Raw genomic sequence first — 23,041 nt, forward strand, 5'->3', positions numbered from 1 at the left:
AGATGTGAGGACATCTTACTGAGACTCTAGGTAAGAGAAATATAGGAGATGGGGAAATAGAAGGACCCAGAGGGTCCTAGAAACCTACAAGAAGAACATCGTGATGTGTGTGTAAAAAAGAAAGTATGCTACCAATACAAGACTCAACTGTGTGTTTATATGTGTGTGTGTATAAAAATAATAAGATGATGTTATGAAACTGTCTCATGAAAAACCAATATTCTCTTCAATTTAATTTCAGATCAGCATATAAACTTATAAATGGACCAAAAGCTCAACACCACTCAATAATATGTCCCATGAATACAGTATACTACCAAGACGACACTCTTACCTTGGCATCTCTACACAAGCAACTGGTACACAGATGTATCACATTTCTCAGTGAACCAATTCTAGATTCTTCATTTGTCTTATTTTTAAACAGAGAGATGCTCTCTCCTGCACACTGCATTAGAGACTATTTAGAATAGAAGAAAAAAACAAATTCCAGTTGAAATAACAACTTAGTATTGTTATTTTGAAATTCCATTTAAGAACAAAGTTTAAATATATTTACAAACTGAATATGAAACTCGTAGTGGGGACTGGCATGGGCACTTGGGAAAGACTGATGCAGAAGGATCAAGAGGTCAGGCTGGGCTAAAAGCTGAGACCCTGACACCAACAAGTGCACACTCCAAAAGAAAACGACAAATCCCAGCTTTGTGCGGCAATATACCTATAATCTCAGTGTGCAGGGGCTCAGAAGGTACAGGGCCTTGAATTCCAGGCCAGGGTGGACTCTACAGTGAGACCTTGTGTCAATAAACAAAATGACAACAAAAACTCTCCACAGATATACTAGTATTAAGAGATGAAAAAAGTTTTAGCCTGGGCAGTGGTGGCACACGCCTTTAATCCCAGAATTCAGGAGGCAGAGGCAGGCGGATTTCTGTGGGTTCAAGGCCAGCCTGGTCTACAGAGTGTGTTCTAGGACAGTCAGGACTATAAGACACACCTAGTCTTTAAAGAAACCAACCAAACAAAAAGAGATGAAGAAAGTTTTAAGCTTAGAAACTACTCGAATAATATACCCATTCAAGAATTCTTAATTACAGATCATTTTGGGGAAAAAAATTTAAGAATACGAATAAAAATCAATGTGTATAGCCAGGCATGGTAGTATACACTTTTAATCTTGGGAGGTCGAGGCAGGTAGATCTCTGTGAGTTCCAGGACAGGCAAGAATCCTATCTCAAAATGGTAGTAGAACTACTACTAGTAGTAACAGTAATATTAGTATTCTAATGAGGTTATATTGTGATATGAGATCATGTGCAATATTTATTTATTACTGGTTTATAGTAATTTCACATTTTTAAGGAAGGAAACAGTATTTCTTTTAGACTGTATAAGTCAAAGAAAAAAGTTCATCTGTATATGCTGAGCATCTCTTATCTAAAATACACAGGACAAAAAAGTTTCAGAATTTGGAATATTTACATATACATAACAAAGTATCAATGGGATAGAGGGATAGATCATAAGTCTAAAAACACAACTATTTGTCTCATCAACTCTGTGCTGGTCAGTTTTTTTTGTCAACTTGACACAAGCTAGAGTCATATGACAAGAGGGAACCTTAATTGAGAAACTGATCGACAGGCAAGCATGTAGGGGCATTTTCTTGATTGTAGAAGGGCCCAGCCCATTGTGGACAGTGCCATTTCTAGGCAGGTCCTGGGGCAAGAAACCAAAGTGAGCAAGCCTTTGGGGAGCAAAGCAAGGGGAGCAAGGCAATATAAGCACTCTCCTGTGGCCTCTGCTTACCACCTCCAGGTTCCTGCCCTAGCTGCCCTGTAGGATGGACCATGATCCTGATGTGTCAGTCAAATAAGCCTTCCTCCCCAGGTTGCTTCTGGTCATGGTCTTTAGCACAGCAACAGAAAGCTAAACACAGCATCTGACACACGTCTGATGGTAACCCGTGTCTACATTTTGACTATGACCTGTCATACGAGGGCGGATGTGGAAATTTTCACCTTTGTGGTTGTGCAGGAACTAAGATTTTTCAGTTCTACACTGTTTCAGATGTCCAGATTAGGGACATTCAACTTATATACAAATTTATTTTACATAACGTTCCAGGAATTCAATCCATTTAAATTCATCTAAAATGTTATCAGTATAAATTTTCCTACCTTGGCCTTCTGGAATAACTCTGACTTAAATGCTTCATCTTCCGTTATTATACCCACGTAACAATAGCAGCCAAGAACGCCCACCAAAAGACCTGAACACCGGACAAGTGTTTCTGAACTTGTAATCTTAAAATAAATCACAAATTTAAAAATATAGTATTAGATATAAATAATTCTGTGTACTTTCGAATTACCTCTAGAAAAGCAAGTCCCTGTACATATAAATGAAAATTCAACAGAATTAAAGCTGGAATACTCTACATAACCTTTAAAACCAGATCAAAGATCACTGTAGAGTTATGATAACCAATTTCCAAAAGAAAAAAAAATTGGCCTAAGTTACACCTAAAGACAGGTTAAGAGTGCCAGGCAGCGGTGGTTGCGTGCCTTTAATTCTAGCACGTAAGAGGCAGGGAGAGGTGGATCTCTGTGAGTTCAAGGCCAGCCTGGTCCACTGAGCCTGAATTCCAGTACAGCGAGGGCTGTTATGGAGAGAAAACCTGTCCCAAACAAGCAAAACACAACAACAAGAACAGCAAGACAGACAAGCTTATCACCTCCTAAGGGAACAGTACACAAGAAGAAGAAAAGCAAAAGCCTGGCAAGCAAATAAATGCCTCAGGACACGAGTAGAAAGCTGGCATTGTGGCTCAGTGCTAACAAGCACAGGCCCTACTCCTATTACTGAAGGGAAAACAAAAGACTTAGAACCTGAGTGAAAACTAGATTCATTAAAAAAAAAAAAAAAAAAAGAAAGAAAGAAAGAAAAAAGAAGGGCGGTGGTGGCACACGCCTTGAATTCCAGCTTTTGAGAGGCAGAGGCAGGCGGATCGTTGTGAGTTTGAGGCCAGCCTGGTCTACAAAGTGAGTCCAGGACAGCCAAGGCTACATAGAGAGACCCTGTCTCAAACAAACAAACAAACAAACAAACAAACAAACACTCCTGAACAAGAGCCTTTACTGATTAATAAGCTTTTTATGACTCCAGATTACAGAAAACATTTTTGCTATGCTAGTAGCCATTGGTTAGACAACTTTACAGGATTATAGAAGAACCTTCAAAGATCACACTGAAAAACAAGATCATGTTTTGTGCCGGTCTTACAATAAGAAATGACATTCTAAGAAGAAAACTAAACTATTTCAGAACAAGATCAGCTGCAGCTGTGATAAGGGAGACCATCAGGAAATGGCAATGACAGAAGGAACATCTACAATGCTTCCACTTGGCTTTTTGGTCATTTTCCAAGGCTGCTTATTTCACTCCTTCAGGAGTTTATAAGCTTTTAAAATTATGCCATTTATATAACACAAGACTTTGTGGAAGATCTAAAGATTAATAAACTATTATGCCCCTTAACCAAATTATGGTAAAGGTTGAGATATATAAACATATAAATATCCATGGTACAAATAAGACACTAATAAGGTATCCTTAAAATTGAAAAAACAAACAGTATGAACTTTTGCTGTTGTTTGGCTTGTTTGTTTTTTGAGACAGGGTCTCTCTGTGTAGCCTTGGCTGTCCTGGACTCGCTTTGCAGACCAGGCTGGCCTTGTACTCATGAAGATCCTGTCTGCCTCTGCCTTCCAAGTACTGGGATTAAAGGTGTGTGTCACCATGCCTGGCGTTGTTTTTTCAAGACATGGTTTCTCTGTTTATATTCCTGGCTGTCCTAGAACTAGCTTTTAGACCAGACTGGCCTTGAACTCAGAGATCCACTTGCCTCTGCCTTCCAAATGCTGGGATTAAAGGTATATGCTACTACCCCCAAAACTATGAAACTAATAGGTGAAAAAACTAAAGCCAGGCAAGTGGTGCATGTCTGCAATCCTAGTACTTGGGGAGGCAGAGGCAGGTGGATCTCTGTGACATGGAGGCCAACCTGGTCTACAAATTGAGTTCGTGGCTACACAGAGAAACCTGTCTCAAGAAAAAAAAAGGTGAGAAAACTAGTGTGGCTGAATATAAGGCTTCCACAACAAACGTAACATGTGGCCATCTACGTACATGGAGAAGAACAGATAATACACCATACACAAAAAGAAATGGTGTTTTACAAGAGACTAACATACATGGATTTGTGATGTTACAAAGATAAAAGAAATCCTCATTGGGGAACTGGGTAGCCAATGGCCTGCGGAGCAACACGCCTAAGTTTTATTGTGACGGTGACACGTGTCATACCCATGCTTCTCCGTCTGTGAGGAAGACACGCTGCAGTGGTAGGAAACACAAAGAGAATGTGAAAACCTACTACCAGAAATGGCTGGATGAGCAGGCCCAGAGGCTGGTTGACTGAACACCTGCTGCATTTCAACAAGATACCTCCAGCTCCATTCTCTGCTCCCCCTCCTACAGGGGCCATGATCCCACCTCCCCCCAGTCTCCCAGGCCCTCCTCGTCCTGGCATGATGCCTACACCCCACCTGGGAGGCCCTCCTGTGATGCCAATGATGGGCCCTCCTCCTCCAGGGATGAGGCCTGTGGGACCTACTCCTGCAATGAGACCATCCATGGGAGGCCACATGCCCATGATGCCTGGGCCTCCAATGATGAGACCTCCTGCTCGCCCTATGATGGCACTCACTTGCCCTGGCATGACTCAGCCAGACAGGTAAGAGCAGAAAGGCTCTTTATCAGTTTTGTATTTCTCACTGTTTCACCAAGAGATCATGGTGCTGAGCCTGAGTGTTTTCTAGCTGCATGACAAGAAAGCTTCCCCCTTCATAACAGAATAATTTTGGAGGGGAGAAGTGGTATAAAAAGAAGTACAGTTTTCACTTATATTGTGAAATGTGAAAATAAAAGTGTCAGCTGTTTTAGTTGAAAAAGAAAGAAACAAAGAAAGAGAAAGAAACCATGCTTGACTTCTAAAACTTGGGTAATTACTAGTCCATTTTATAGCTTTTAAAACCATTCCACTTGCTTCAAATGCTACTGCAGCAGATCTACTGATTTTTCTTTCCTATGACTATGCTTTCCTTCCCTTTGTATCTCTACGCTCCTTCCATCATGAAATTTAGACTCACACCAGCACTACATCCCACTAACCTCCCCAAAGAATTCTTTGTCTACACAATTCCTGGAACAAAGTTTCTCCGCGTTACTGTTTTCCTTCCTCAATGCTAACATTCCCTATTTTGGGGTATGCCTCCACTTTATTCACAACCAGGCTTTCCTCATCTTTCGTGCTTTCACGCTCCATGTTTCCTTCCTAAGCGTCTACAAAGGCTCAAGATAGACCTCAATTATTTTCTAAGGAAATCTCACCTCAGATGAGTAATTATTTAGAAGTTGTTCTGATAATCCCAGAAGATAATGATCCAATGACTCTTTGAGATTTTGGTGAACAGAAAAGCCAACACTAGATTGAAATTTTTCTACATCACATTCTTTCATGGTGGTTAAAAAATCCATGTTGTCAAAAGTTGTCTGAAGAAACAGTTCTTCTACTTCTGAAAATGGAGGCTCCTCACTAACTTGGCAGTGCTGTTCACTTCAAGAGTGAGATTTCTGATTAGTAACATGATCTAATGAGTTTCAACTTATTTGCAATCTAGTGCAATTTAAAATATCAAGAGAGCATTTACACCATTCAAAGATTGCTGATACAATTTGTGAGTTATTTTGTCAAAACGTTTTCTTCTTTGGACTTCTATAGAGAACTGAATTGAAGATTTCTTTATTCGGTAGCAAATTTTACTCATAAAAATATATGTTACAATTTCAAAGGCAAATTCAGAAAAATATTTAGAGACTAAGAGTAACCATGTGAATGTAATTACCAAAACAGTGCCTTCTTTTCATCTCTAATTTCCAAAATGAGTGATATTTCTTTCACTTTAAGCCTTGGAGACAGACACTGGATGGAGACTACCAGTGAGTTATTCTCAGTCACAACAACAAACTTGAGTATCTGAGTCAACCCACTAAAAAGGAGTTTAGCTATTCTTACTTTAACTATAACTTGGCTTTAAGAATTGATTCCAGTTACACTGCTCAGGACGGCCTCAGCCTTCTGACTTATGACACTCTTGCTCCAGCCTCCCGGTGTACGAACCACAGGACATCACTATATCCACCACTCATTAGTATTTCTTTTGTTCCGCCATCCATTTAGCTGGCTGGATTGAGTGGGTGTCTATGTGTGTGTGTGTGTGTGTGTGTGTGTGTGTGTGTGTGTGTGTGTGCGCACGCACGCACGCACACCAGATATACCTGTGAAGTTAAATGAAAACTTGCCAGAATCAGTTCTTCCTTCCAGCATGTCAGGCCCAGGGATTGAACTCAGAGTATCAGGTTTGGAAAATGCCTTTAACCAGCTGAGACACCTCACTGGACTATTTTTAAATCTAATAAATTTTACTCAACGTACCAAACAATTGGTCCCTTCTAAAATCTCGAGTCACATAAATTTTATGTTAAATCTCAACTTAACTGTTGGGTTTTTTTCTACTGACACTTGTTATACATGTTATAATATACATCAATAAAACTGTAACATCATCTAAAGTTATGGAACATAAATTATAATCACTAATAAGAAATTTCTCTCCCTGTTTAACTGTAGTGATATTTTTCTTTGATCAGACCAATTTATATCATAATGGCCAACAAGATGAGCTCCCACCCTGCTAAAGTTATCTTTCTAATTAATACTATATCTTAAGCATCACACATTTCCTTATAATACATACCATTCTGGTACACTTTGAAAACACTTCATTGCAGCTTTAGAGTTTTTCATAGTGAGACTTACAAGAATTTTTTCCAGTATAAGATGAGGAAAATTACTAAAAAGAAAAACAAAAAGCTTTACTCAAATGACCATATGCCATTAGAAAAAATAATCTTTAAAAAGAATCTTTTAACCTAGCTACAAATTATGATAATTAAAACTCAGATACCAAACTAAAAAATGCTTTTATCTATCCTGAATCACTTAGTATTTGATAGCAGAATTTATTATGGAGGTTGGGACAATGCTACTATAGTTTCCAATGCCAATTAAAGTAAGTTTTATATGGTTTTAAAAGCAGAATTTCTTTTTTCAAATGTTTTATTTAATTATTTTGTTATTGTATGTATAGTTAGGTGTTTTGCCTGCATCAGTGTCTGTGCTTCATTTGTGTGCCTAGTGCCCACAAAGGCCAGAATAGGGTGTCAGACACCATGAAACTGGAGTTATAGACCATTACGTTTCCATGTAGGTGCCAAGAAGCAAACCCTAGTCTTCTAGAAGAGCAACCAAGTGCTTTTAATTGTTTGTTCCATTTTTCCATCACCCTCTCCACTAATAGTATTTCTGGGATAGAAGATTATAAAGTAAAGGAAAAGCACTATGTTCTATCCTACAGTGGAACAGTAAGCTGGGCCCATCCTAGGGCATAAGTTCTACTTTGTTTTCTCATCATTCAGTAACAAATTTCACACAGAAGATACTCATTATGATTAAGGACTAGGATGAGATAAGGGGGTCATTTATAGAAGGTCGCAAACAAATACTACAGACCAGGTGTGGTGGCACACACCTTTAATCCTAGCACTCAGGAGGCAGAGGCAGGGGAATCCCTGTAACAGGCCAGCTTGGTCCATACAGCGAGTTCCAAGCCAGACTGGAGTTACATGGCAAGACTATGTCTCAAAAAAAAAAAAAAAAGAAAGAAAGAAAGAAAAAGAAAAGAAAGAAAAGAAAAGAACACGTGCCAAGTGTTAATTCTGACAGGAGAAGCTCTGGTGCCCTACAATGGGATGAGTGCTAATGATAATTTGCTGTGTATTTTTTTTAAGTCATGGTTTTCAATAAGTAGATTACAATTATTTGAGAAGGTAGTATGTGAACCCTGACTTAAATATTTTACAATGTATGTGTGTGCCACATATTGCACGCTATACCACAAATGAGTAGTTTTTATAAATGTTAATTTTTAAGAATTATGTATCTATCCTTCATGAACATCTCCCATATCGTACAGTGCGATAACCTTTTATTTCAGAAATGATCCAGCACGAAGATACAGTGATTTTTAACATTTTAGAGGTAACTCCAGGAAATTCTTCATTATGACTATAAAATAAAGCTATCTGACATTAAATATGTAGAAGGAGCCTTACAAAATTAAGAAAGCAAGCATGCCCAGAGAATGAAGTACACTTACCTGTGGAGGATTGGAGGCGGCTCTGTGCTGGCTTCCAGGTCATCCTCTAACTGGCAGAACAGGAGCCATCTCATTATTGACTCCTTTAAAGAAAAACTTCTACTTAGTTCACACACACTTTGTTCTGTTCCCATTGTTGCTGCATCTGGAACTGCACAGACGCTAAGTGCCAAAGTCAAACAGCACACTGAAGGGCTACAAACACACACAAGGCAACAGTGAGATGCAGCTCTGTGAAGGGCAGAACCCCTACCTGTGCTGCTTACTTCTGAGCCTGTCATACTCAGGGCAACACAAGGAACATTTTGTTAATAAAGTCATAAAAGGAACACTACATTTGAGAAAACTCTTGATTAAAAATTTTTTTCTAATAAAAATATACAAAACTACAAAAATGGTCATGAACATTGAATAATTATAAATTTTAAGTAAAAGAGATTTCAATTTTATGATCTTATAAAGAAAACTAATCTTTTTTATCCCTTTTCATATTTCTTTTCTTTTCAAACTAGTCTTAAAAAAAAAATACAAAAAATAAAATAAAAGCCAGAACATGGGGACTCACATCTTTAATCCCAGCACTTGGGAAGCAGAGGCAGACAGATCTCTATAAAGTCAAAGCCAGCTGATTCTAGAGGTGCAGGCTAGACAGGGCTACACAGTAAGACCCTAGCACAAAAAAATCAAAATGATCCGCCCCCCCCAAATTAAAGTAGCCTTAACAAAACTCTGTATCATTAAGTACTGTGAGCCAAACAACAAAAGCACCCCAAACAGAATATATCTTTTGCTGAAGTAACAAACTATGAGAATGATGAGGAACATGCACTTGTGTGCTTATGTAAAATAAAATATAATGCAACTTACCTTGAAGGTTTACAGGCTGAGCCAGTGAATAACTTCCAGAATTCTCTGTCGAGTTCAACTAAACTACCTTGAATAATGGCCCCAAGTAAACCAAAGTTTTCAGTTTGTGTTTGTTCAGAATTTATACCACGAAAAGCAATAGACCAAATTTTAATCCACAGTTTTAATAAATCTGACTTTTGAGAGCTTTCTAGGTTTGATTTCTTTCCTTGACATAAGGCAACTTCCGTAAGGCATCGTAACACATATGGAGTGCGTTCTCCCCGCCGCTGTTGAGGTAAAAGCTGGCACAGTATCAGTATTAGTGGAGAGAGCTCACAGTTAGGTAAACTGGAAGGATACTTTGATATTAATCGAGTTGTAATCTGTAGCCTGAAAGAGAGAGAAAAAAAAGGATTAATCCTAAATCTTTCAATCCCATTAACAACCTAAAAGAAAACAAATACACAAATAATATACCTTAGCACCCTAACTAAAGCACCATATTCACTCTTCTCCATAGTGTTTTCAAAATAAAGTAACTGTTGATATTTACTAGGCCTTGCTACCAATTACAGAAGGAAGAATTACAACTTCTGCTTAGCTACGTCTTTACATAAAATCTCAAAACAACTATGTCTGATCTTTTGGTACCAAAAAAATTCTATATTAGTAAACTAAACTTAAACACTTGTTCTTTGACACCAATTTATTGTTCAGTACCGTGTCCTATGGCTGCTCAAGGACAGCAGTTCTCACCGTGTGGGTCTCAGCCTTTGGGAGTCAAATGACCCTTTCACAGGGTCTGTGTGTCACATATCCTGCACATCAGGTATTTACATTATGATTCATAACAACTACAAAACCAGAGCTAAGAAATAGCAACAAAAATAATTGTATGGTTGGGGGTCACTACAACACGAGGAACTGGGTTAAGGCGCTGCAGCATTAGGAAGGTTGAGGACCACTGCTCAAGGAGCGCTACTCAAAATCAGGAACCTGTGTTATTCACTGCAGCACATAAGAGCCACTCAGCAATTCTTCTGTTCTCTGAGGCAGCGTTTCTCTGTGTAGTAATGGGTGGCTTTGAACTCTGAGACTCACCTGCCTACGCCTCCTAAGGGATATAAGTGTATGCCACCATCACCCAGCTAGTAATTCTTAACTAAACACATTAAGACATGTTAGGGATCTAAAATAGAGCCGGGCGGTGGTGGCGCACACCTTTAATCCCAGCACTTGGGAGGCAGAGGCAGGTGGATCGCTGTGAGTGCGAGGCCAGCCTGGTCTACAAAGTGAGTCCAGGACAGGCAAGGCTACACAGAGAAACCCTGTCTCAGAGGAAAAAAAAAAAAATCTAAAATAGAAGGTGAAAGATTTATACAATTTCAAGAGAAACCAGGAAAAAAAGTCAATGGAAAGACTCTGTTACACTCTAGACCTGAGCCTAGCCTAATCATCAGAGAGGCTTCGTCCAGCAACTGACAGGAGCAGATGCAAAGAACCCACAGCCGACATCAGGTGGAGCTTGGGTGAAGGAGGGGTAAATCCCTGGGAAGACTGGGAGGGTTGTGGGAGCCAGAGGGGTCAAGGACGCCACATGGATGCTCATAAGGGGCTCAGAGAGACTGAGATGGCATCAATGCGCCTCTATGGGTCTGAGCTAAGGTCTATGCACATGTTATGGCTGTGTAATTTACTGTTCTTGTGGGACTCCTAACAGGGGGAGTGGAGTGACCTCTGACTTGTTTTGCCTGCTTTTGGGGCCCATTCCTCCTACTGGGTTGTCTCACTCAGCCTTGGTAGGAGGCTGTGTGCCAGTCACGCTGTAACCTGTTACGCTCTGTTTGGTTCCCTCTGGGAGGCCTGCTTTTTCTGATGGGAACCAGAGGAGGAGAGGATCTGGGGGAGAGGGAGGTGGGAAGAGGAGGAACTAGGAGGAGTGGAGGAAGGGGAAATTGCAGTCGGTCGGGATGTACTACATGAGAAAAGAAGAAATTAAAACAAAAGAATTCAAAGTAGAACTGTCAACTACATAACATAAATTAAGCTTAAGCAGCAACAAATTCTATATAGCTTTTCCTCACAACTCAGTTACATATAAATATTCCAGCAATGTGATGAAACACACACAAACACACACAAAAAATTGAAAAACAAAAACCTGTAGCTTCAGGCATGCTGCTTAACATTTCTTCCTTTTTTTCTTTCTTTCTTTTTTTTCTTTTTTTCCTTTTTTTGATACAGGGTTTCTCTGTGTAGCTTTGGCTGTCCTGGACTCACTTTGTAGACCAGGCTGGCCTTGAACTCACAGCCTGCCTTTCTAGAACATTTGGTCCCTTTCAACAAAGCAAACAGGCCTGCTAGATATAGTTTAATGATCCTTATCAGAGCTAATCTGTGATTTTAGAGTTGTGCACATTTAAATACGAATGAAAATAAAAGAGTTAGGAAGAAGAAAATCCCACCAAAACAAAACTCTACTATCGTGGCAAAGATCAAAATTACTCTGTGATTCCTGAATGTTCTCTAATTCCCTGCTAATCCAAGACTACATGAAGGTAATTTGCATTGGAAAAAATTCTCCTCTTGATGAGGTTTACAACTCAGTGAATCCCTAAGGCAGAAATGTCTGATTGCCTAGCACAGCCAGGCTCTTCTCTGCTGTGTCTACATGCCAAAGCGGCTGCCTTGTCTAGCACAGCAGATGAGCCTTTAGTGACTATCTCAGCATGATATAGCAGTCACACCCCACTTTGCTACACAAATAACAGTTCTAGTCAAGAGAAGCTTTCTGGCGAAAAAAATGACATAAAATGACACTGAATGAGAAAAATACAACATTTTACCAAGGCACAAGATCAAAATCATTCTGTGACTTCTGAAGATAATCTTTTATCACTTCCCAGCCTATTTCTATTTTTCTTTTTTTGCAAGGTACACTGTCATCAGTGGATTCTCTTTGTGTGGTATATGATTGAGAAATCTCCACAGATCTGGTATCTGCGTTAAAAAGCTGAAAAATAAAAAATACATTTATACAATTTCTTCTCAAATGAAAATACAAAGAATCATAATTATTATGTATTAAATTATCAAAATATATAAACATATTAAGAGGTAAATATTTTGCATAGCAATAATGATATTCTTAGCAAATATTTGCAAGTAGGATACTAGCTTTATTTCCTGGGGACATTTACCAAAACTGCAAGTGGTGTATTTTCAACAGCATAAAAATTTTAATTTGCCATTAACAATTAAGAGAGCAAAATTGCTACCAGGATGTCAACCAAATTCGTGGGAAGAAGAGTTTTACTTATGACACACAAGTAGTACATATGCTGATGAATGGGTAGGCAAATGTGCTATATTCATATAATTATTTTTCAGTTATAAGAAGGGATAAAATACTGATTTATGGTACCCAATGGAAATATTACACTATGTGAAAGAAGCCAGGCACAAACGTCCACATACATTTAATTCTATTCCTACGAAATGTCCAAGACAGACAAATCATTCACAGATAATAGAAGTAGATTGGTGGTGAAAAGAAACAAATAAATGTAACTGAAAGTTAGTAGTTCTGAAGTTTCTTTTGGGGAAGCAAAAGGCTTTGGATAGATTTTCATGATAGTTTCAGAAACAAACCAATGAATGTAATTATTGTAAATATTACCAATGAATTTTGTGCTACATGAATACTAATTTTTGTTTTTGAGACAGGTTTCTTTGTGTATCCTTGGATGTCCTGAATCTAGATCTGTAGACCAAGATGGCCTCGAACTCACACAGATCTGCCTGTCTCTGCTTCCTGAGTGCTGGGATTAAAGGAGTGCCTAACCATTACTTTGTGGAGGAATGCTGAGTGGATGGATCAACTGTCAATAAAGCACTGTTTAGCCAATCAGCTGGGCAGAAGGACAGAAGTGGAAGGCGGGGCTTGCTGGGAGACAAACAGCAAGTTTGGGAGTTGAGGGAGAGATGGTGGACTGGGAGGAAGATGAAGGGGAGAATGGCTGACAGCATCTTAGTGGCAAATGCTTGGGGTATATGTACTATATATCAGTTTAGAGTAGTTTGTTTACCATAGTTTAGGAATAGATTTGTATTAGTATGGTTTCTGCCCAGCGTAGAGCTGACAGCCTAAAAGTACACTGTAGACTCTGTGTCTTTATTTAGCAAACTTAGGCCAAACTGATACATTTTTAATGTAACATTACTTGGCTAATTTTATTTTATTTTTTAAATTAGGATACATTTACCTTCCCTGTAGATGACTGTCATCACTAGCTCTAGACACACATCCAAATTATCTTTCAATTAAAAGGATTAATTTCAAATACACATAATTTGAAAAAAATAGTTAGGCATATAGAGTAATTTGATAGGCTTCTTGTGATAACCCAAGGTATAAACGTCCAGCAGAAAGAAAAGTAACAGGAAATTCCAAATGTGACAACAGCTACTATACCTGGTGACAGATATCTGCCATCAAGTCAATCAAATTTTCCTTGGCTGCAATATTACGAGATCCTGAAGAATATTTTCCTCTACTTCCTATATGACTTATCTCATTCACCAGCAGGTCATATAAGTTGTACAAGATACTTTTCCATTTCATTGATTCATAAGCACCTGTAACCCAGAAACACAGCGCAGTGATATGCAAATTCTATCTGTACTGCCAGATTTCAAAATGACCCATCTTCTTAGGCACTTCAACACTGGATGCCTAGTTCAATGTCTATCACTGGCCTACCAATGGCTCTTTGGGCAGTATCCTTGAAAACTCTATTTGCTAATGGTTCTACTTCATAATCAGGTAACTAAATGTCCTCACATTCTCATGTAAAATCTTCCCTTCTCAAATGTGCGATGATATACTCTTGTTCCACTTGAGGACCAGCTTCTGTACACTAGTCCTCATACGATGCTCTCCAGTTATAGCTGCTCTCTCACCATTCAAGTCACACTCCAGTCAATTTAGTCCCTCTTAAAAATACTGCACTGGAAGGAGGGGCTTTAATTTTAGCACTCAGGAGGGAGAGGCATGCAGATCTCTGTAAGTTTGAGGCCAGCCTGGTCTATAAAGAGAGTTCCGGGAAAACCAGAGCAACCCAGAGAAAACCTGTCTCGAAAAAGCCAAAATAAATAAATATTGAACTGGAGTCTACAGAATCTGGTAAACATAATCTTCCAACTTTCTGAGCCTCCTGGAATATAACATCTATTAATTCTCACCATCAAGGTACCATAAAAATAAATAAATTTATTATGTGTATTTTTCTGGCACCCTCATCATCCTGTTAAAATTTCAATTCACCATAAATACACATTATATCACCTCTTTTTTTTTTTTTTTTTTTTTTTTTTTTTTTTTGGTTTTTCGAGACAGGGTTTCTCTGTGTAGCCTTGGCCATCCTGGACTCACTTTGTAGACCAGGCTAGCCTCGAACTCACAGCGATCCGCCTGCCTCTGCCTCCCGAGTGCTGGGATTAAAGGCGTGCGCCACCACGCCTGGCTCTTAACCAGCCTGATTTTTATCCTGTTTAGAGCAGAATGAAAGGTGAAAAAAACCAAGTTTTATGGGCTATACAAATCTAAATATATACACTAAAAAAGCTCATACATATCCCTACTGAAATAAAAAATGGCTACAATAGTTATTCTCTATTCTAGCTGTTGTTATTTAATGTACCAGGCCATCTTAACAAAATCATCACTATTACTCAAGATGAACTAATCTAAAAGCTAGCAGGAGCCTAAAGGCAATCAGAGACAAGCCACGCGAGTTCATTTAGGTCAACTGTCATTCAACCCAGTACTTAAAGAAGGTAAAGTAATACTCCTGGGGAAAAAAAGGAATGCAAAACAACCATGGAGGAGAAGGGATTCATTACCAGTGTTTTCCTTCTTTTTTGCTCCTCCCAAAAATGAGGCTGGTGTAACAATGAGGCACAAGGTGCAGCCAATGTCCTGCCCATTCTACCTCAAGTGTCTTTGCAAAGGCTTAAGTACATAGCCCTCTTCGAAACTCAATAATTGCCTTGGCTGCTTTTAGTTTAGCTATTTTATCTTCTATTAGAAATAAGAAGCACCATGTATATAAACAAGTTCCCGCTTTCTCTTAAATTCCTTTGCTTTATAGCCTATGCCACCTCTTAATACTGAAGTAGTGATGGATAAACGGCTTTTAGAGGAAATGCCTCTTACTTTTTTCATCATCATACTTTATTGAAGAATGGAAAGGCAAGATATAACTTACTGCCACTGATTCAAATTGTTTTTAAAAATGCATGAAAAACAGTCTCAGACTAATTACACTATTAACCAGAGAAACTTCATTCACCTACAGAACGCTGATGCCATATTTAGGCCTCTTATTATTTTAATGAAGCAAATTCAAGCCAGGAAAAATTCTCTTTATACCTTTTTCAGGATCTTTGGCTCCATGTGGATGATGGATATAGATTTGCACCTGAATTAGTTCAATAATTACTTCTTTTAAAGAATCGTTGAGTCTATGTTGAGTCCAAATATACAGTAAGGTAGGAAGAATGTCATCTCCTAGTTCACACACCCGTTTTCGGAAGTTGACAGCCAAAGTCTTGAGGAAAGTGATCAGGGCTGCTAAGATATGACTTAAGCCGGGAGAGCTCTTCTCTTGTCTGTAACAGAAGATAAAGCCAACTCACTGTAACAGACACATTCTAAAGAATAAAATCTAATTTTCAAACAGTATCATATCCTGGGTTCAAATCTCCTCAGAAAAGAAAAACAAAAAAAAGCAAACAAATGAACAACAACAACAACAAAGAAAACTCAACACAACAGTATTAACCAGTAACAAGAACTTTGATTCTCACTTAGGGTGAAGAAACCTGTCCTGTTAAATCTCTCTGCTAGTAAACCACTGTCTAAAAATACACACCATTTTATTTGTGTACCAACAGGTTATAAAAGCTTTAACATACAATGGATAATGCCATACAAATTTGCACTGATGCTTCCAAAATATTTTACTATTTTATTCTTGACATACTTCACCTATAATGGAGAGAAAGAAATTATAGTACTTAAATGATATCCAACTTTCCTTGTTATCAGATAAGAAAAACCCCAGGGCTCACACTGAGTGTCATTTGGTGTTCACAAATTAAGGAAATTTGGATCTGGCTGATCCTTGAGAAACCGCTGGTTCTATGATGAGTCAACGGTTCCTTTTTACTTTACACTCCCCCAATGCAGTGAGTTAGCTTTTCTCCAAACTGCTGACAACATTTGCCATTTTCTTATTTTTAGTAGCAAAGCTCTTTTAACTACAGTTCCACTTTACCTCACTGTGGTTGGGCTTGCATATCTCTGATAGCTAACGAGGTGAACACGTCCTTCACAAATTAACTGACTGCATAAATTATTTCACTTTTCCATCTATGTCTCACGATGCAGACCAAGATGGCCATAAACCCACATTCATCCTATTTCAGAGTACGGGAATTAGAAAAGCACACCACTACAGCCAGCCCTTCACCTTTCTTTTTTTTCCATAGGGTATTTAAAACTTTTTAATTAACACACTGGTTTTTATCAATTCTTTGAGAATTTCATACAATGTACCTTGATCAAATTCATCCTCCATCCATCCTCCCAAGTAACATGATTTTTGTTACTGAGTTTCATAAAATTGTTCTATAATCTGGATACTAAGTCTTTAGTGAGAACAACAGTGTGCAAAAGCCTCTCCCCTTTATTTACAAAGCTATCTCTTCACGCTGTGCAGCACTTCTTTTCTGTGAAGAAGCTGCAGTTTATATAATCCCACTTGTCTTCTTTTGCTTTGGAGGCTTGCTCCAAAAGACTACTGCTTTTATCTTTTAAAATATTAGTGTGTGTGTGTGTGTGTGTGTGTGTGTGTGTGTGTGTGTGTGTGTGCATGCAGGCACACTCATGCATGCATGAAGAGGCCTGAAGGTGGATGTGGGGCCCCCAACTGCTCTCCACACTATTCCCTTGGAACAGGGTCTCTTACTCAACCTGATACTAAGCAAACCCCAATAACTCTCAGCTCTGTTTTCAACACCAACTGAGAGCGTTGGTATTGAGAGTTTGCCTAGGGAAGCTGGCCACAGCCACCGTGGGCTGCAAGTTTGGGAACCTGACGCAAATGCGGCACGTGATCCTACAGCTTGTCGCCCTGTGAGCAGTGCACCTTCCCTAACTACTTCAGCAAAGGCACCCAGTGTGCTGCATGGTGATGCCATTTGTGGTGTTTTCTCTGATCTACATCTGGGGGAACCAGGGTTTGAGCAGTCCGAGAGGAAGAATCCAGGCACACAGGCAAACGACAAGTGAGCAGCACGCATGTGGATGACGGTCTCCTCCCTTCAGACTGCTCTGTGGAAGAGGAGCCTACACTGTAGTGCCTTGAAGACAATAAACTACTTATGGGTTTTCCTTTTGGGCTTAAAAAGAAAGTTTGCCCAGTTGTACTGCGTTATTTGATCTGGCTGCTGAAGATCCAAACTCAGGTCCTCCTGCTGGCACATGCACTGCCTGTCCCACTAAGTCATCTCCTCAGCTCCTTATACCAAAGTCTTAAACTGTTTCATCTGTTTGCTTTCCTCAAGTGTCTAAGCTGCAAATCTTTGGTCTGTTTTAAGGGTTTTTTTTTGTTGTTGTTGTTGTTGTTTTAGTTTTGGTTTTAGTTTTTCATATAGGATGGGAAATAGGGATCAAGTTGCATATAAAAATGAAGTATCACAGTGAAACATTGGAATACCTATAGTATTATACACTAATGAAAACTTAATATTCAAGAAAATAAAAATACCCCAATTTGATGGTTACATATGTATACCTATACTGAATAATCACCTTTCACATCACAAATTTGAGCATCTGAGGGAGAAAGCACTGTTGAAAGGTAGCATACTTAGTACTTAGACCTACAACACGTTCATGGCAAGAAGAGCTAATGTAGTTTGGTACAAAAGGAAACAAAGTGACTAGATTACCTTGCAGACTGAATAGCCTTGGAAAAAAAATCCAGAGACCTTGAGGGTAATCCATTCGTCTGTGAACAACAGCCTCTGGTGACAGCATGAATTATTCTAGCCACTAAGACTCTATTAATGTCTTGTGATGGCTTGAGATACAGCCTGAAGTACACAGAAAACAATTCTAAAAATTGGAAAAAAAATATTAGCTAAGTATTTGAAAATTCAAGTATGTTCAACGTCACAATTCAATTTAAATATGACATGATTCCCCATTGATAAAAGTATTAAAAGATAACCTTGAATTTAACAGAGTCCATCAATGTTTACATATCGTCCTTGAACTAGGAACATGGGTAGCGCAGTGTGAGGGTGTCTGTTTGAACAGCCAGACCTTAGGTAAGCTACCTCACTTCTCTGTGCCTAGGCTTTTATCTAGCACTAACGAAGTCATGACTGAGTCTTGGGTCCTATCAATGCTGCTTTTTAAGATAGGTCTAGAAAGTACTGCCCTTCACAAATGGCATCATAGTTCACTCTGCTTGTAGCATAACAAAGGGCATGACAGTTTCCTGAATTTTAATCAAGGACTTGAGAGTCTTGCTTCCTCACAGCAGTTACAAGCAGCAGACTACTTCCATCTTTGCAATAGGTTCCCAACCTCAACAGCATCACGGAGATGTAGACTCAAGTAAAAACAACAGCCCTTTTATAAATAAGGAGGCTAAAAGTAAAAGCATTGTTTGTGTGAAGGAAGCCAATGATCCTACCTCCCAAGTCATTCACCGTACGATACATCCTTGAAGAATGTAGACTAAAACCAGCAGTCAGTATCTCTATATCAGACACATGCAGAAAATAAAATCTATTGAGAATTAAACTAGTGGCTTAAGACTTTATTCCCATTAGTAGATAAAGAAACATCAATGTAAAAGAAAAAGGGGGGTGGTGGATATCAAGTATTTGTATCTTCCTTTTCAATCACTTATGTCATGATTCTGCAGAAATAGATAAATGGCCTAAATTGGGTATCAAACAAGATTTAAGGCCAATACTCAAACATTTTAAGAAATTAATTCTTAATCATACTATGTAATAAGAGTTCATAAAATTATACCAATTATGTCAACATGTTTTCAGTGCATGAAATACCTACACAATGGAAAAGATGTTCATGAACACATACTGAAGAGGAGGAATCCCTTTTAACAGTTTTCTTTTACTGACAGATAAGGCAAGATGAAATAGGAAAGGCCAACACTGCAACAGCTTCTCACTAAGGCCGACTTCAAGGCACGTGTTACTGGAGAGAAGGGACCCACAATTTCACAGAATCCATCGTACTCCTCTAGAGAGAGGTTATAAAAGATGGCACAAGACACTTCAAGAAGTCTCAGAAAAGCAGAACCCTGCTTCTTAAAAATTGGTGCAATATATGCATACAGATGAGTGTACTTTCTTCATGAATACCAAAATTACATGAGAAAAATGTTTCCTGAGTTGAAAAATAAAAACTCAAATATCACCAAATGTAAATTTCTTGAGACATTATACATGAACAGCCCTGTTACTTGCCAATGGTAGTGAATGGTATAAGCCACTCAGATCTGGATGTGTTTTGTTTAATGGTCCTGACTGCAATACAATGCTGAAATGCTGTAGAAATAGGCATGACTCTGGTGAGGCCTCAGTGATGGCTGACGTACTTGTATGATCAGTGACTTTGGGTCTGGGTTTAATTACAGCGCTCTCTCAAATGTTAAAACAAGATACCAGGAATAAAAAACAATTTGGTATCATAGCACTGTAACAATCTGGAAATAAAAATTTACAAAACAGCACTTTGCATGTCTAGTAAGTCAATCGTAAAAGACATTCTAGTGTATTTGATTTTCATTACCTTTTCAGTTATCTAATGCAATGAATACTTTTGCACTTCATTTCTGTGAATTTAAGGTATCCATCACGGGGCAGGAGAGATGGTTAAACAGTTAAGAGCACTGACTGCTCCAGAGACCCGGATTCAATTCCCAGCAACCACATGGCAGCTCACAACTGTCTGGAACTGCAAGATCTGACACACTCACATAGACATACATGCAAGCAAAGTACCAATGGACATAAAATAAAAATAAATAATTTAAAAAAAAGGCATCTACCACATTCTTTTGAACTAAGAACTCTTGCTTTCAACTTCTGTGACATTTCTCTATTGGTTTTCTCCTTTATTTATGGTTCATTTGAGGTATCACTGTTCTGTGCACACATTGTACACAAGCATAAATATAACAAATGGCATTGTGATTTTTAAATGACTATTTTTTTTTTAATTATCAGACTGCTGAATAGGTAAAAACAGAGCAGTAATCTTTGAAATCTGTAATTCCAGTTCTACTGGTAAACGCCTACTATAAACAACGTGACTTAATCATTTTTAAAGTGCATAATAAGGAGCTGGAGAGATGGCTCAACGGTTAAGAGTACCATCTGCTCTTCCAGAGGTCCTGAGTTCAATTCCTGGTAACCACATGGTGGCTCATAATCTTATAATGAGATCTGGTGCCCTCTTCTGGCTCGCTGGCACACATGCAGGCACACTATCATATACAAAATAAATAACCTTTTTATTTTATTTTATTTTATTTTTTGTAGTTGCTCCTTTTCCTTTCTTTCTTTTTTTTTTTTTGCATTTTTTTTCTCCTTTATTAAATTATTCTTGTTACATCTCAATGGTTATCCCATCCCTTCTATCCTCCCATTCTTCCCTCCCTCCCATTTTCCCCTTATTCCCCTCCCCTATGACTGTTCCTGAGGGGGATTACCTCCCCCTGTATATACTCATAGGGTATCAAGTCTCTTCTTGGTAACCTGCTGTCCTTCCTCTGAGTGCCACCAGGTCTCCCCCTCCAGGGGACATGGTCAAAGGTGAGGCACCAGAGTATGTGAGAAAGTAATATCTCACTCTCCACTCTACTGTGGAGAGTGTTCTGTCTATTGGCTAGATCTGGGTAGGGGTTTAAGGTTTACTGCCTGTATTGTCCTTGACTGGTGTTTTAGTTTGAGCGGGAACCCTGGGCCCAAATCTGCCTATCATAATGTTACTTAATAAATGAAAATTAAGACATAAGCAAGGTAGGAGGATTGCAAGATCAAGCCAGAACAGGATACATAGCAAGATGTTATCTTAAAAAGGAAGATAATTGAGGATCTGAAACTGTAAGTTGATTATGTTGAAAGTGTGAGTCACATTGGGATGTAGACTGCTTTTACTGTTGAAATCTCATTTGATAAGGAAAAAAAAAATCAGGCTTCAAAACATACCTAGCCACTGTTGCTGAGATATTTCACACCAGTATTTTCTCACGGAAAGAATGTCTTTAAGTAATATGTTGCTACAGTCAGCTCCATAAGTTATACCATGAGACGAATCTTTCACTGTCTCCATGACATAATTCAAGAGGTCTTGACATTTTAGCCTGGGTGCTCCTATTTAAAATGAAAATGAAAAAGTGAAAATGCACAGATCTTAAAAACAAGGAAACCTTGGAGTGGCATCAAGATCAAAATCTGTGCTATAATAACTTCTGAAGCAGCTGCGTGTAGTACGTAATTTACTTACTTTTATTTGCACATTTGATGAAATATCTGACCAGACTGCTGATCTCTTGCATCTTCTTCTGTCTGGAGGTTTGTGTGGAGGCTGACACATTTGATTTTGCTGTTCTCAGACATTCTGTTTCTTTTTGGATATACTTCTGCAAAAACCTTCAAGAAAAAGCCATATCCTCATTAGTGCTTGTAATTTTATCATTTCAAAAACTCCTATATATCTTCCACAAAAGCATCATTTAAACCACACTGTTGTACCTGCCAAATGAAACAATCTCTTTTCCAAAGTTGCCTTACCTGCAAAGCTCTTAATCTGTAATCTGTGTAGCTTTCTGTAACTTAGCTGCTGGTCCAGAATGCTACTGAGGATGATCAGTGCTCCTTACATTATGAGCAGCATGCTGCATTTCTAGTCTTTAAATGAAGGCTGTCCAGCAGACACTGAAGGCTGGCCAGGATGGATGCAAATCTTGCCTATCTAATCAGCTTATAAAAAGAGATAATCACTGTATCTATAATGCTGAAAATAAGCTGAATGCTCAAAGTGAAAAGCATGCATTTTTCCATGTCATATGCATTTAGAATGTTAAAGAGTTTACTATCAAACGAGATAAAAAGTAAGTTTATCAGCTGGGCAGTGGTGGTGCACACATTTAATCCCAGCACTCAAGAGGTCACCCTGGTCTACAGAGTTCAGGACAGCAATCCCTACACAGAGAAACCCTGTCTTCAAAAACCAACCCACACTCGGGCCCAAAAATTTATCTGTAGGTATGCTAAGACAACTCAATAATGTATACAGCAATTATTTATTTTTCTTATTTGGTTTTTTGGATTTTTTTGGTTTTTCAAGACAGTGTTTCTGTTACACAGAGCCCTGGCTGCCCTGGACTCTCTTTATAGACCAGACTGACCTCAAATTCCAGAGATCCTCCTGCCTCTGCCTCCCAAGTGCTAGGATTACATGCCTACACCACCATGGCTGTTTTGCTTATTTGTAATGAACCGAAGGCATTATCTTCCTCTTTCAACTTCCCAAGAGCCAAGGTTATAGGTGTAATACCACCATACCAGCTTCAGATTTAATACTTATAGTAGTCCATACAAACTTAAAAACTGTTTGGGGGGATGAAGAGACGGCTCCTGGATAAGGGTCCTTCCTCCCTGCGCCTCCGCAGCTCCAGTGCTCAGCTGCCCGCTCCCATTCCAGGCAGCTTACACCCTCCTATGACTCTACC

General features: G+C 38.8%; 1 protein-coding gene and 1 pseudogene across 5 annotated transcripts in view; one reads left to right on the top strand and one right to left on the bottom strand.

Annotated features, from left to right (window-relative positions):
* Positions 1–23,041, bottom strand: part of ATM (ATM serine/threonine kinase) — a 99,388-nt gene that overhangs the window by 71,704 nt on the left and 4,643 nt on the right. For 3 of the 4 annotated variants that reach the window (XM_084784301.1, XM_084784300.1, XM_084784302.1), the window contains exons 4-15: positions 21,814–21,959; positions 21,516–21,680; positions 18,213–18,378; positions 15,628–15,866; positions 13,669–13,832; positions 12,041–12,207; positions 9,213–9,584; positions 8,346–8,540; positions 6,885–6,980; positions 5,458–5,683; positions 2,184–2,309; positions 335–460 (exon numbers count right to left, since the gene is read on the bottom strand). In XM_084784301.1, the coding sequence (XP_084640427.1) occupies positions 335–460; positions 2,184–2,309; positions 5,458–5,683; positions 6,885–6,980; positions 8,346–8,540; positions 9,213–9,584; positions 12,041–12,207; positions 13,669–13,832; positions 15,628–15,866; positions 18,213–18,378; positions 21,516–21,680; positions 21,814–21,959 (2,188 nt within the window). Of the gene's footprint in view, positions 1–334; positions 461–2,183; positions 2,310–5,457; positions 5,684–6,884; positions 6,981–8,345; positions 8,541–9,212; positions 9,585–12,040; positions 12,208–13,668; positions 13,833–15,627; positions 15,867–18,212; positions 18,379–21,515; positions 21,681–21,813; positions 21,960–23,041 lie in introns of those variants that run through there. The other variant, XM_084784303.1, reaches the window with a different exon arrangement.
* LOC311597518 (U1 small nuclear ribonucleoprotein C-like) lies at positions 3,533–5,451 on the top strand (annotated as a pseudogene). The gene is made up of 2 exons: positions 3,533–3,553; positions 4,289–5,451. The product of its transcript is annotated as a U1 small nuclear ribonucleoprotein C-like (transcript).

The sequence above is a fragment of the Acomys minous genome (genome assembly GCF_964271855.1).
Source record: "Acomys minous genome assembly, chromosome: 5".
NCBI classification, from domain to species: Eukaryota; Metazoa; Chordata; class Mammalia; order Rodentia; family Muridae; genus Acomys; species Acomys minous.